The following is a 14,748-nucleotide window of genomic DNA, read 5'->3' as shown; positions in this document are numbered from 1 at the left end:
CAAGAGGCTGCAGAAGAGTGTCTTGGAGACCTGAGATGATGAGGGAACTACCTCCTCTTCAGGCCAATGGGCCAAACCTTTTATGCCTGACCTCACACCAAAGCAATCACTAAAGGAAAGCCCAACAGTTTGGGGAACTCACTGTTTCCCCAGGGCCCCACAGGAATCACAAGTAGTAAACAGATTGTAAGAAAAATGTAGGCTACAGGGAAAAAAAAATCCAGATGCTATCAGCTATTAAGTATCAGAAAATGTTTCATTACCCACCTGAAACCACTTTGCAAGGCAAAACAAGGATTTACATCTTACACTTCTTGGTTCTACATCAGTTTTTCTAGCACATGGGAATGCTCACTGCAGGTACAAGAAGTCAAATGCAATAAATCTTTGGCTTTGAGGCTATGCTAAGATTATTCAAGGAGATGGGCTTTTTTTGCTCATCATTTTATAGAGCCAGCTCCTTAAATGCTATTATAATATTTTATTAATATTAAAAAGTAATTTAATATTAATTATTAAATATTATTAACAATACTTTATATTAAATATTAAATAGGTTTGATATTAGGAGGAATTTTTTCACACAGAGGGTGGTGTCACACTGGAGCAGGTTGCCCAAGGAGGTTATGGATGCCCCAACCCTGGAGGCATTCAAGGCCAGGCTGGATGTGGCTCTGGGCAGCCTGGTTGGCGACCCTGCACGTAGCAGGGGGGTTGAAACTGGATGATCATTGTGGTCCTTTTCAACCCAGGCCATTCTATGATTCTATAAATTAGGAAAAAACAGGGATTACTGAAGGCTAAAATTATTTCATGCTTTCACTGTAACCAGCAGCAGGCAAATTGTGCAGCAAATGAAAAGATTTCCTTGCTCTTCGTAGCTTTCCACTTACATAACAGCAGGTACCACGTAACAGGTTGAACAAGTCTTATCTGCACTGCAAGGACTAAGCAGGAACAGAAGGAGATTAGCAGTGTTTGCAGAATTATATGCTTATATGCTCAAAAGCCCATTTAAAAACTCTTTCCCGCAGCCTCTGCCAGGTTATAATGATTCCCCAACTACGTCCAAAGTTTTCCATCTCCGCACAGAAACATCTGCTCACTTTCCCATGGGTTGCAGCCACGTTTGATTGCACCGAGGCACGCACACTGTCTATCTGGGCATTGCTCTGTACTGGAGTTTCACACTGCACTCAGACCATGCTGTGCTGTCTGTAACAAAGCAGCTCATTGTCACTCCCAAGGCTTGGATGGCGTTCAAGCCACGCACAGCAATAACCCATGACAGGCTGCATTAGGCAGGTACCGAAGCATGCCTAGTAGCACTATTAGCAACTAAAAAAAGCTACAAATATCCCTCTCCCTTCAATTCTAAATAGATTTGTTGAACAACTTTGAAGTCCATCGATTAAAAAAAGACCATTTTCTTCCTATCATGCAAACCACTGGTTGTGAATGGCGTGTTTCCCTTGGCACAGCAAGCCAGACTGGAACCAGAGCTCAGCCCTACGGTGTGCACAATGTTTGCTGCAGGAACAGCCGTGCATGCTTGCACAGGGAAACTGGGAAAGGGGAGCACTGGTGGGAACCAGCAGGGCTGCTTCCAAAATATTTACCTGCTGCCTCGGGCACATACTGACTGATAAGCCTGCTCTGCTCTGGAGAGTGTGCAGCTGTACAACCAAACGTGCTGCCAGGTTGATACTCAGCTTGTTTTAAAGCAACACTGAGGCATTCTAAGGTCAATGTGCCTTTCAACACAGCCCCTCCACAGCTGAAAACCCATGCACTGGTTTTCACAGCCCATACAGCAGCGCAAGGCATGTACAGTGAAGCCAAGGGACAATGCATTTTCCAGCTGAAATGGCAAACTGCTGCATACCAGGAGTTAGCTGCCAGCAACTGGGAAATATGTTGATTAATACTTTTTTCTGGGTTGCCTCAGGACAGCTCATGCATGGATATCTTGCCACTATTCATTAATCACTCTTTGTGTGTTTATCCTGGTAAAACATAAGTGTCTCACACAATGACTGCACCAAATGAGGCAATTTCTACCTCCAAAAGTGCTGATATTGCCTGTTTATTTGCCACGCTTAGCCTGATGCTCAGGTTGGCAGCAATTTACCACTTAGAGTATTTCATTTCATACTCCTCTCTCTCCTCACCGTCACCCTGCAAGCATAGTGTTCACAGGGCAGGCAGCCACTGGCAGCACTGCAATTAAGAGACTGCTCCATGAGGCTTTGTGTTTCTACTTGGCTTCATGTTTCCTTTAAAACAGCTGAGGGTGATGGCAATGCAACCACAGGAGTGTGGGGAGTAACCCAGCAAGGGACAGACAACACTTGTGGAGAGGATTTGAGTCAGGCTTGCAAAATTGGGGAGACACTGGAGACACCCATATGCAGGACAGGAGGGTTTCTTCTCCAGATCACTGCCCTCTAAGAGACTGAGATCCTTTCAAGAAGCAAGTAAGCCACATCAGCCGAGACAATAACTGAAGTGGTTTCACGCCACCTTGCAACCAAGGCTGGAAAACTGCACCAAGCTGCTGCAGGGCAAAGCAGTACTGCTGCCCCTAGGGTCCCTCACCCCAGCGAGGCCCATGCATCGCCTGTGCATGGGGCAGGAGCTGCCCCTAGGCTCTCCGAGCAGATGCCCTGCAGTAAGTCCCAGCTCCAATCTCTATGGCTTTTATATCCTTTTGTGCACGCTGCCAGATTCCTCCTCATCCTCTGCTCATGTCTGCTCAGTATTATGCCCAGTGCCAGGTGCCCAGCTTCACAAACCTGCCCCAAAACAGCTTACTGCTGGCAAGAGCTACAGGGAAATGAAAAGAAGAGGTTCTGATCCAAATTCCTCCTCTTGGTGTCAAAAGCAGTCCATTGCCTTACAACACACAGAGAGGACAGATTGGCTGGAAATGAGCGTACACAGACTGCTGCACATAAATGGTCTTTAAAGTTGTTATACTCCAGTAAACACAGCTTTCATCTGTAAATTTCCTTAATCAGAAAGAGTGGAGAATAGCACATTTTCAAAGGAAGATATTAAAAAAAGGGAAACCATTACCTTGATATTTTATCTACAAACAAAGGAATGGGACCATAACGAGATAATTTTCCTGACATCTCCCCTGCTCAGAAGTTGTCTACTTCTCCATCTGCCCCGTGACCACATCCCCTATCCACCAAGTGGGAAAAAGTTAACAGGAGTCTTAGGGTGAGCATCAAAACAACAGCATTTGACCTCCAAAATGACATAAGATCAGTCCACAAAAGGCCTGAATACTCATTAGACGTAAGAATCAATCCAGATTGTGTCCAGCTTTACAAGCATTACAGAATGGGTTTGGTTCGGTTTAACAATGCAGCACATGGAAACAGATTTTAATCAATTGCTACTAGCACCAAAACCAGCTTGAGGTGGGTTTAGTTGCAACCAGCAGAAGGTGTGGCAATGACAAACTGTTTTCACTTACTGAAAAATCGTGAAGAGGAAGTTCTAGGCTGTCTGCCTTCCAAAAACCTAACACAAAATCTAAGGGCAACTTCAGAGAGAAAAACTCTTCTCCTTTCCTAAGTTAAATTCTTCCTCCAAACAGGCTGTGCTGCTTTGCACCCAGGATGTCTCCAAACTGTAAAACCCAGGTTACTAACGTTGTTTCCTTCTGCACAAGAAGCTGCAGCCTGCAGAAGGCTATCCACAAACCTTAAGGACACCTCTGTGTTCAGAGATGCTTGTTTTACCAGATGAATTCATCTATCGGGTAACCCTTCAGCAGTTACCAGTGGTTCCTTACTTGGCTGCAGCATTGCTCAATACAAACTCACATCCTGCAAAGAAAGACTAGTAAGTAAAGCTTTTGTTTTCTCCATTGAATTGACTTTGTTTTCATAAGCTACCTACAAAAAGCATGTTACAACTAGATGGCACATCTTTCTATAGCATCATTAGCTTTATTTCAGCTTTCTTACTTGCCAGTTCTTAATTATACTGCACCACCCAACTCACAAACTCTGCCTTTTCCCAAGAGGGAAGAATTTCAGCTGGCCTCTTCCAATATCACACCATTTTCACTGCGATAGCTTGATGACACTGAAAATTCCTCACACTGAAAAAACACAAGACAGAGAGTTATTCCCTTGTGTATATGCTTTAATGGAGAAGGCCGGGGGTTCTGGTGCCATTTTTTTGTAACAAATATATGGAATATTGTACATAAGATCACTAATGGACCTAAAGTATTTTTTTCAAAGATGGAACATCCAAGTTGCTGAATTTTTCCATGTCAGCCAGTTTAGGAAGTCTTTCGGTCTGTTATTTTTAATGCCTCAGCGTATGAGTCAACTCATTTTCATGAAGAACAGCATGGGGAAAAAAAAGTCCCTGAAGACCACATCCCATTATTACAGTGTCTCTATAAGGAGAAAAGGAGACCAGCTGCTCTCAGAACAGGACACAGATCTGATGCCTGTTTTCCTCCAGGATCTGGGCAGTTCAATGGAATCTACATGAGTATGTAGCCTTTGTTATTCTACAGAGCCAGGCATTTACCTTTAGGAGGTTCACAGATCTAGCTAGGTAAAGCAAACCTAGTATCAACATGCTGAATCCAGCCCGTGTAAAATGGATAGGGGTTTGCAAGCAGATAAATTAATAAACAGTGCTCTAAAACCTTGGTGTAGCGATCACATTCCCTCAGCAATAAGAGATCCCTGTGTCTTTTGTCCGCAGAAAGTTATATATCAACTTTGAAATCAAAAATCTGCAGAAATGCCAAGTATAACATCTCACTGGCAAACAGCATTTAAATAAATGGAAAATCGGGAGCTTTCAGAGATCCACATGCATAATGCATACTAAACAACCTCATAGACTTCATGTGCTTTTGGAATTGGAGCATTGCTCATGTCAGACCGGGCGAGCCAAGGCAAAAAGCTGCTTTCTCCAACTGCACACCCAGCGATTTACACACCAGGCACCTCTGTTTCCTCATCTACAGAAACCATGGCAATGAGACAGATGACTCTCCATGTTGCCCTTCACCCCCTGGACCCACTCCCTGCACACATGGTTCTGGTGCAGGCATGAAGAAACACGTTCCAGACAGCCAGCTGGGACAGCACGGCCACGGGCTTACTGGCACCGGGGGAACAAGGCTTCCTAGAACAGCGTGTGCTGCTGAGGGCATGGGGAGAGCTGCAACACACCAGAGGACCTCCCGTCTGCCAGCAGAATCCCCGTCTGCGGCACAGCCTGCTGGGAGAGAGGATCCTGGGGAAAGAGCTGCAGGCTGGTGCTGAGCCTCTAAACCCCACTGGCAAAAAAGTGGTTTAAAAAAGCTCTGTCGCTTTTTAAGCACAAAGACTTCAGAAGCATGAGAACACTGAAAGTTAACTCCTTATCAGGTGCCACTCTCCAGAGGGCCAAAAATCCTTTTACCACTACACACACAAGTCCTAGCTGCTGTTAGTATTTGAAACTATAATGCCTGCAATTCAGCTTAGAGAAAGGGGGAAAAAACAAAGCAAGCTTTTTTTTTTTTTTTTTTTTTTTTTTTTTTTTCCAGTTCTGAGAAGGAGTTTTGCTGTTGCCAAAGAGATTAAACATTAACCAATGGCAACTGATGTTGTCTACCCGGACTTGTGCAAGGCCTTTGACATGGGCCCCCGCCACATCCTTATCTCTAAACGGGAGAGATTTGAAGGGTGGATTATTAGGTCAATAAGGAATTGGTTGGATGGCTGCAGCCAGAGGGCTGTCATCAATGGCCCTATGCCCAGGTGGAGGCTGTCATGAGTGGTGTCCTCCAGGGGTCCATCTCGGGACCGCTGCTCTTCAACATCTTTATCAATGACATAAATGATGGGATCAAGCGCACCCTCAGCAAGTTTGCTGATGACCCCAAGCTGAGTGGTGCAGTTGATACAACAGATGGGAGGGACGCTATCCAAAGGGAACTCTGCAGGCTTGAAAAGCAGGTGTGTGAGAACTTAATGAGGTTCAATAAGGCCAAGGAAAAAGTGCTGTACTTGGATCAAGGCAACCCCAGGTACGAGTATAGCCTGGGAGAAGAGTCAGGAAGAGGGACTGACCCCCTCTACTCTGCCCCTGTGAGGACTCAGCTGGACTACTGCGTCCAGACCTGGGGCCCCCAGCAAGGAAGGATGTGGAGCTGTTGCAGCAGGTCCAGTGGAGGGCCACAGAGATCATCAGAGGGCTGGAGCACCTCTCTCATGAAGATAGGCTGAGGGAGTTGGGTTTGTTTAGCTTGGAGAAGGGAAGGCTCCAGGGAGACCTCATAGTGGCTTTACAGTACTCAGAAAGAAGCCAACAAGCAGGAGAGAAACCAACTTTTTACATGGCCTGACAGTGACAGGGCAAGGGGAAATGGCTTTAAACTAAAAGAGAGGAGATTTAGGTTAGATGTTAGGATGTAAGCTTTTCTCACAGGGTGGTGAGGCACTGGCACTAGCTATGAGGAAAGGCTATGGATGCCTCATCTCTGGAGGTGCTTAAGGCCAGGTTGGGTAGGCCCTGGGCAGCCTGAGCTGGTGTGGGCAACCAGCCCAGAGCAGGGAGGCTGGAATGAGATGATCATTAAGGTCGCCACCAACCTAAGCCATTCTATGATTCTACAAGTAACCATTTTCCTTGTCAACCTCTCTCTGTAAGCTAAAGCAGGGATACTTTTCCCTTAACCTGATGGGTAAGGCTGAAGAAGCAACAGTAGCACAACTTCATGTCACTTTTACAATAAACTACAACACAACTACAAATGACATTTCCAAACACTAAATATACCCACCCCCAGACCAGCCCAGAAAACAAACATGCCCATGCAAAGTATGAAACAGCTTAATGAAGTTTGCCTACTGGAACTTGCTGAGGCATCTCATCTTGGCAATACCCAAACCAGGGAGGTACTGAGAACTGGAACTGAGCAAGCACCTCCCCTGATGGGGGCCTCTTCCCCTAGCTGTGTGAATGCACAGCTGTGGAAAACCTGTGCTCACCTGCTCCCCATGAAGTGTTTTGCTGCAGCAAGACGCTGCATCTGAGAGGACACCTGCCCTAGCCAGTCCAGCCAGGGCTACGTGTGTCCTCGTGTTCTCATCATGGACATAGCCAACTCCATCCAGCAACCTGAACTGCAGCACACAATACTGCAGGAAAAACACCTCCACGCTGTATGAACAGGATGAGAGCTCTCCCACTGTTTTGAGGCTCCGTGTTCTCATTCACCAGGCAGCAGAACTACCCCAAGACCCTGCCAACCTATGTTTGCAGCAGACCTCAGGAGGAGCAGCGCGTTAGCAAAGCCACCATAGGATCAGGGGTTGTTTCATCTTTCAGCTGACAGGTGAAGTAACACAAGACAATGTTTCAGCCCTTCTTCACCTGCATCAGCTGCCTGGAATGCAGTATCACCAATACTGGCATCTGCCTGTATTGGCAGGACCCGCAGAACAAACACATTATGAAATGTGCCTGGAGATCTGGCCCAGAAAGCTGTGAAACGACACAGAGCAAAAACCAAGCTGCATCTTCCTCAGGGAAAAGCCTTAGCACCACTCCCTTCAGAAGAAACTGTTTTACTGCACTATTTTAAACGCAGACGTAGCTACATGGTGTTTGTACACAGCATTTCCTTCCTTTTTTACTGATATGAGGGCCCAGCACTATTCCCTGACTCTTACGGAGTTAGAAGTTGAGATGTGGCTGTTGGGGGCCTTACCATTGTCCCCAGCTCTGGAGAAGAGCCAGCAGGGACAGCAGCATGACACTGACTGCGCAGTGCTCTGGCTGTGCTTCTCCACCACCTCCCTGCAGGGGAGACAAAACGGTGTTGGTCCTGCATACCTGCAGCCACACCGATAAGGGGCACATCTAAAGGCAAGTTGCAAAGCAACCAGAAATTGTTAGCAACTGTAACGACCAAGTATTACAAACAAATCCACCAATTTCAAGTAAATGTGAGAGTAACAGCCTACATCTTCAAAAAGCTGGATATCACACTGCAACCAACAAGGAAGTGAACTTGTTCCCAGTTCTGCTCCTGAACACAGCACAAAAACCCAACATGGTCCATGCTGCTCAGGGATGCTACAAGCATCAGATCATCTGCATGTTCCAGAAGGGAGCGCACAGGGTTGCAGCTGCAAGCCTACAGCTCAGCCAGCAACTGAAACACAAAACACCCCACATTCTGCACAAAGCAGACTGAGGGATACCTCCTCCACTGACTGCTTCTATATGTAAGGTGGTAGCCAGTGGTAAAAGCTGATTCATCTCAAACAGCTAAAACACCCAACTCACCACGCAGTCAATTTTAAGATTCGGTATTAAAAAAATGAAATAGTTATGGCATCTGCTAGCGCATCAGTTTCTCAGTTATCACCACAGCAATTTCTGAAGCACTGCTGAGCAGCAACAGGTGTGTTTTATCTTTTTTTGCCTTACTCTGCCACCTCCAAAACAGTGAATCCAAATGCGGTGGGAGCACTAAAACTGAAAGAAGGATGCAGGATTTTCTCGCTGCCAAACCCGCATCCTCCCCAGGTTCACCTCCCTTCCCCTGGCTGTGCCTATTGAAATGCACAGCAAGCGAGAAATAGCAAACCCAAGCAGATGGAGGACTGCCCAAAAGGCCTCACGCCGAGCAATGCCCAAAATGCGGCGTTCTGTATCACACCACCTCATCGCTGATTTACTGAGCTTGCAGAAACTGACTGCGGGTCTGTTTGCTTGGTTTTCTCTGACAAAAGAGACGCAAAACCAAAAGGCTCTCGCCTAACAGAGAGAACCCTCTGACTTGCTTTAACAAATCAGTTCTGCGGGTGCTTGGCCTCTCTTTCCCACGTAGTATGACTCCAGTGACTGAGCGTATGCATCTCTGGTAAAGGCTTTTATGCACTCGTGCAGCACGCATCCCTGGCACACAGTGGCTAAGCCCGCAGACCCAAAAGCACGGCAAGCTTCCCGGGGAACGCCGCTGCTCACCGTCACTCCCACTCCCCCTTAAAACAAGCAAAAACAATTTGACTTCAGTGCTGATCTTCATGCGCGCAGAGCTTAGTTAGCGAGTAAGGGAACACAGAAACAAGCAGAAAAACCACCGCAAAACGAAGCCTCGGAGTCCGTACCCCCCGCCCCCCGAGCCGGTGACTCACTCCGAGCTGTGCCCCCCGGAGCCCTTCACAGCCCTACCTGGACTGCGCGGCCATGGCGAAGCTCACGCCGCCGGCCCCGCCGCCTCCATGGGGCCCTCCCGCAGCCCCACGGCCGCGCTACGCCCCGCAGCGCCTCATCTCTCGCTCTGCCCTGAGCTGCCCGGCCCGGGTTGGGTTACGCTTATCCGGGCCCTCCTCCGGCCCGCCGCATTCCCCGACGCCACCGAGGGCGCGGCGGCCACCCGCGGCCCGAAGGGGCGGTACGGCCGCGGGGCTCCGAGAGGCCCCGTCGCCGCGCGCCCGCCGACGGACGGGGCCGACGCTCGGCCCGCGGCCCCCCGCCGCTCCCCCCTCGCTCCCCCCCCCCTCTCCTGGCGCTGTGGTACGGCCCGCAGCCCGTGGTGGAGGCGTGGGGCGGGCCGAAGGGCTGAGCGGGGGGAGGTGGTTAAAAAAAAAGAAGGGAAAAACGAAATACGAGCTCCCGAAAGCCGTCCGTCTGCGCTTCGCCAGGGTGAAACCTGCTTTCTGTTGGAGAAAATTGTGAACATTGCATCCTAAAAGGCTTCTTGTCTCCTATAGCAAACAGCCAAGCTGCACCGCCACGGAATTCCTCTCAGACTTCCCAAAGTGTCAGCAGGACACAGCCTTCCCCACATACTTTTTATTCATGCACTGGGGATAAAGTTTCGCTTTTTTGAGCCCTTGCCTCTGAAAAGTGTGCCCTAAACGAAGGAAACAGTCTCCATGAGGTAAAATGCAAAGAGATCAATAAAACGTGACCTGTCACACTGAGGAGTGCATCCCTGAGGTGAATAGTGTTGACGATGCACCAGTCCTTAAAAACATCACGGGCAAAGGTTTCAGCTTGAGTATTAGAAAAAATTCTTCTCAGAAAGAGTGGTGGTGCAGTGGCACAGGCTGCCCAGGGAGGTGGTGGAGTCGCCATCCCAGAGGTGTTCAAGAACCATGCAGATAAGGCACTGAGGACGGCGTCAGAGGACACGGTGGGAGTGGATTGGGGTTGGACTTGGTGGTCTAAGAGGTCTTTTCCAACCTTAATGATTCTGTGATTCATAACTTCACACAGGCGAGCGCAATGCAATGTGTTGAGCATGAAGCAGCAAGGATTTCACTGTGCTGAAAAGAGCTGGCCTGGCCTGGCATGGCGTCTACAGCATTGTCGAGGGTCTCTGCTCCTATAGCAGCATGAGCATGATCTCTTGGCTTGCCAGAACAACCCCGCCATACCCACAGCAACCAGTGTGCAACTTTTGGGTTGATGGTCCATTGCGTTTGTGGGATAAATCTCAGAAGCTTACACTACTGTCAAACAGTTGAGCAAGCATAAAGGATAAATGCAGTAGATGCCACACAGTATTAAAGTAATTAGACACTGGCCTGTAAGCTTTCCTGAAGTATCACATTTGCTGTACAACACAACAAGTGCTTGTTTATCCCCAGAAATAGGTCAGCTTCATGCCCTTACCAACCTTTTCCAAACGTCTCATTATATGGTACCACACTGTGTTTTTTTAAACAGTCACACACCCTTACTTTCAGCCTTCAAGAGGCACTGCTCTCTTTTAATTAAAGCATGTCCTCCCAGCTCTGTTGACAAGAAATCACCATTGCCACTGATGAATCCTCCACATCTGAAGGTGAGAAGGGTCACACATGCATTGTGATTCTAGGCTGTGATTCCAGACGTGTGAAGCAGCAGAGCCTTTTTATTTGCAGAGAGGACTTTTGCACCAGGTCAGAAGGCAAAGGCTGCCGCAGACTTACAGGAGAACCCCTAACAGTGCAGCTCTGGAGCACCCCTAGAAGCCAGTGCCCTCCTGCCCTGCTCCTTCTCATCACCTCCACAGAAAAGTGGAGGCTGCGGCCTGCAGAGGGATTCATCCTTAAGGAACTGCGCATGCTCTGACAATCCCAAAGCATATACAAACTTGGCAAGGGCTTGATATTCTCCTGTCTTCCCCCAGCCCTAGCTGCAGAAGCAGCTGTGCAACCAATATGCGTTGCTGCTGTAAAGCACAGGCTGCAACACCACGCTACACAGTGTTTCACAGGCTTCACATGTGCAGGAGAAAGGAGATGATAGATCTATCTTTCCCCTAAACTCCTGTCTCCAATGTACAGCTGGAAAGCAAGTAAAAGCTAGAAACCCGAACATAAAAGCATAGACAAAAACCAGATTAACAAGGCAAATCAAGCTGCATGCTGTGGGCAATGGCAGGAGTCTAGACCAAGCTCCTCTCCACAGGCTTTGCTTTATAGCACCTTCTTAAACTTAGCACTTCCAGATCTCCATCTGGTTGCCAGCAGCACACCCTTGCTGGGCAAAGCATGCAAAACACTCAGCACCAGGTCTCACCCATGCTGCATGGCTACAGAAGCGATGGGGGAAAGGTAAACCAGCACGGCACTGAAAAAATGGGAGGGGAAGAACATAACCAGAAGGTTATGTTTGCTTTAAGAATAGGAGGCCAAGATGCATGCAGCTTTTTATGATAAAAAAAAAAAAAAAAAAAAGAAAGAAAGAAAGAAAAAAGGGTATAGCTGTTAAAAATGAAACATTTCTGAGAACTAAGAGGAAAGCAACCCTATGTACTTCAGTGTTTAAATGAAAGGAAACAGACTTTAAAAGAGAAACCACCTCATCCCACAAACAAGACCACACTGGAGGCTGTACCCAATGAGATTTTGGCAGCCATCAGGAGGAATTTCCATTATCTCCCTAGGCACTACTGACTTATCACTGTTAATGTCTTCAAATGTTCCACCACCAGTAAGAACTTTCACAAACAGTTAAAGTTAGAAAGAGGTTTATAGTCCTTGTTGGCTTTGGCACTGAAACTGTCAGAAACCACACTGTGCAAGGGTGTTAAATATCCTGATTTATATTCCAATTGAATCAAGATAACATCTATGTACAGAACACAATGTACCCTTCAGATTCACTACAGCTGTCAGATTCATTTTGCAGCAATATCCAATCCCCAGATGAGGCAGCGAGGTATGTAGGACACCAAGAAACTAAATGCCTGTGATTTTGGTTTGGTTTTGACCCGGCTGTTATGCATTATATTCCAGAATTCCAGAAAGTGGGTTTTTTTAACCAATTCTTCGTAGTTATATTGACGATTAAATATATGTGTATGAATACGTCTTTTGGAGAATGGCAGAAGAGGAAGTGCAGGAGAATGGTTTGAATCTCATCAGTACCTGAGTGTCTGTTCACCCATGCCTTTCCCATATGCAGCAATCACTGTTCTTTCGTGCCTCAGGACAGCATAACAGGGGAAAAGATCACAGAACTCTGCTATGAGGGTAAAACATACTGGCAGCCAAAGAGAGCCATGTTGAAAAAGCAATGGGAACTGCAGGAAAATGACTCCAAAAAATCAGTTTTGCAGGTTTGGCTTCTAAGGGAAAACCCTTCTGCCCCACCCAATCGCTGTGATGCTTGCACTGAGTTTTCTACTTAAAAAAAATATATAATCTAATAATTAGTCCAAGCATCCAGGAAGATAGGAGAACACCAAATTAATTCCTACCTGCGATGTGGGATGCTCTCTTTGCCTGGAGATGCCATAGCTGTCTTTCTGCAGTCAGTTCATCTGAAAGAGAAAAAAGAGATACTGAACATCTTGCAAAACAATAGCATGTTGTACCCAGCTGATGCCACCCAAGCTTTGCTTGAACAGTCAAAGACCAACCCAGGAACATCTTTCCTCAAGATCTGAACAGAGAGGGAAATAGGAGAGCTGAAGAAGTAAATGTGGCATGTCTTCAGGTTTCGAAGTAGTAAGTCATGACAATGTAGTGATGTCCGAAATGTTTGTCATGCTGACCAGAAAATGAAATCTGAATGCACATTTTCTTTCTCTCTCTCTGTGCTCTGCATTTCAGTTTGGATTTGTGTTACATCCAAAATCTGTTTCAAATTAGTTCTCCAAAACCATTTGGAGACACAGTCCTCATCATCCCCTCTCATATTTTCATAACTGTGTGAATCCCTTGATTCTCCCTGGCAGCCTAAATCGTCTCTCATAGAATCATAGAGTCATTGAGGTTGAAAAAGGCCTTGAAGATCATCTAATCCAACAGTCTACCTACCACCAATACTGCCTACTAAACGATGTTCCTTAGTACCATATCCCCATGGTTCTTGAACACCTCCAGAGATGGTGACTCCACCACCTCCCTGGGCAGCCTGTGCCAGTGCCTCACCAATCCTTCTGAGAATAAATTCTTTCTAACATCACAGAATCACAGAATTGTAGGGGTTGGAAGGGACCTCTAGAGGTCATTGAGACCAACCCCCCCTGCCAAAGCAGGTTCCCTACAGCAGGTCACACAGGTAGGCGTCCAGGTGAGACTTGAATATCTCCAGAGAAGGAGACTCCACAACCCCCCTGGGCAGCCAACCTGAATCTCCTTTGGCACATCCTGAATTTCAGTGATGTTCAGAACGACGACGGTGTGAAGTAATGCCCAACAAAAAGGTGAGGTGTAACCTGATGAAGGGATGCTTACCCCAGGCAGCAAAACATCTCCTTTTTTTTTGTAACAGACAATCTTTGCATGAAAACCACTTGTAGGTTAAGAGACTGAATTCTAGGCAAGCTTGTAAATACTGGACTGTTCCTGTAAGTGCTTCTGTTGGTTTCAAAGGGACCTTTTAGAGCCACAAGCATCCATTATTGTGGACTCAGCCAAGTGTGTGCCAATCAAGACTATGGCTCCAGGTTCAGCTGTTGAATTGAAGAACAAACGTGCCATGAAGGCACTCCCTTTAGACACCCAAACTGCCTGCTGGTGAGCGGAAGCATTTGTGGAAAGGAAAAGCAGTATTAGAAGAAAATACAGCTATAGATGAAAAGGTAACACAGAAAAATTACTTCAAAGCCTAAGCATTCAGGAAGCAAGGAGGAAACAGAAGGGGAAGGATGTTGCAGTAGTTATTGCAAGAGACTGCCCCTTATGCCACTGTAACGGCAGTTCTGAAATCATAGAGCTACAGAACTGTTTGTGCTGGAGGAAACCATTAAAGGCCATCTGATCCAGCTCCTCTGCAATGAACGGAAACACCTACAGCTTTCTTCTTTGACGTCAATCAAAGTAGCTGGGTAATCTAATGAGGATGGCTTCTCTTGTTCCAAAGGCAACTATTTTATTTCCAGTGCTTTTTGCTTAAAGGGCATAAAACCCTTCACTCATTTTCAGCAATGCATGCTGGCTCCTGTGCTGATGGGGAAGGCAGGAAAGCCAGAATGCCAATGTTTTTATTCCTCTCCAATTAGTCAGGAAGCAGAAAACATTGGTAGAAATCACTTTTCAGGTAGCACAAATGCTAACCATCTTTGCAAATCTTTTCTTTGCAGTTCTTTGTTTCATTTTTCAAGAATCAATAAAGAAAGATAGAAAATAGAAATTAATGCCTATGTACAAATATTCAACATGTCTTCCAAAAACACTGACACCAACGGTGATGTACAAATGAGCTAAAGTAACTGGAGAGATTGAATTTGCTGCCTGGGAGAAGGTCACATTTCTTCTT

The 14,748-nt window shown here is 46.7% G+C and overlaps 1 protein-coding gene across 3 annotated transcripts in view; it reads right to left on the bottom strand.

The window, feature by feature from the left end:
• Window positions 1–9,312, bottom strand: part of AFF1 (AF4/FMR2 family member 1) — a 51,103-nt gene extending 41,791 nt beyond the window's left edge. For all 3 annotated transcript variants that reach the window (XM_042811430.1, XM_042811431.1, XM_042811433.1), the window contains exon 1: window positions 9,220–9,312. In XM_042811430.1, coding sequence (XP_042667364.1) covers window positions 9,220–9,236 — 17 coding nt within the window. In that variant the 5' untranslated portion in view covers window positions 9,237–9,312. The remainder of the gene's footprint in view (window positions 1–9,219) is intronic.
• Window positions 9,313–14,748: the final 5,436 nt, after the last annotated feature.

This window comes from Centrocercus urophasianus, unplaced genomic scaffold, assembly GCF_019232065.1.
Source record: "Centrocercus urophasianus isolate 14NV4802_14NV808 unplaced genomic scaffold, USGS_Curo_1.0 seq_13, whole genome shotgun sequence".
Taxonomy (NCBI): Eukaryota; Metazoa; Chordata; class Aves; order Galliformes; family Phasianidae; genus Centrocercus; species Centrocercus urophasianus.
The sequence above is the reverse complement of the archived record's forward strand: the minus strand, read 5'-3'. Positions and strand labels throughout refer to the sequence as shown.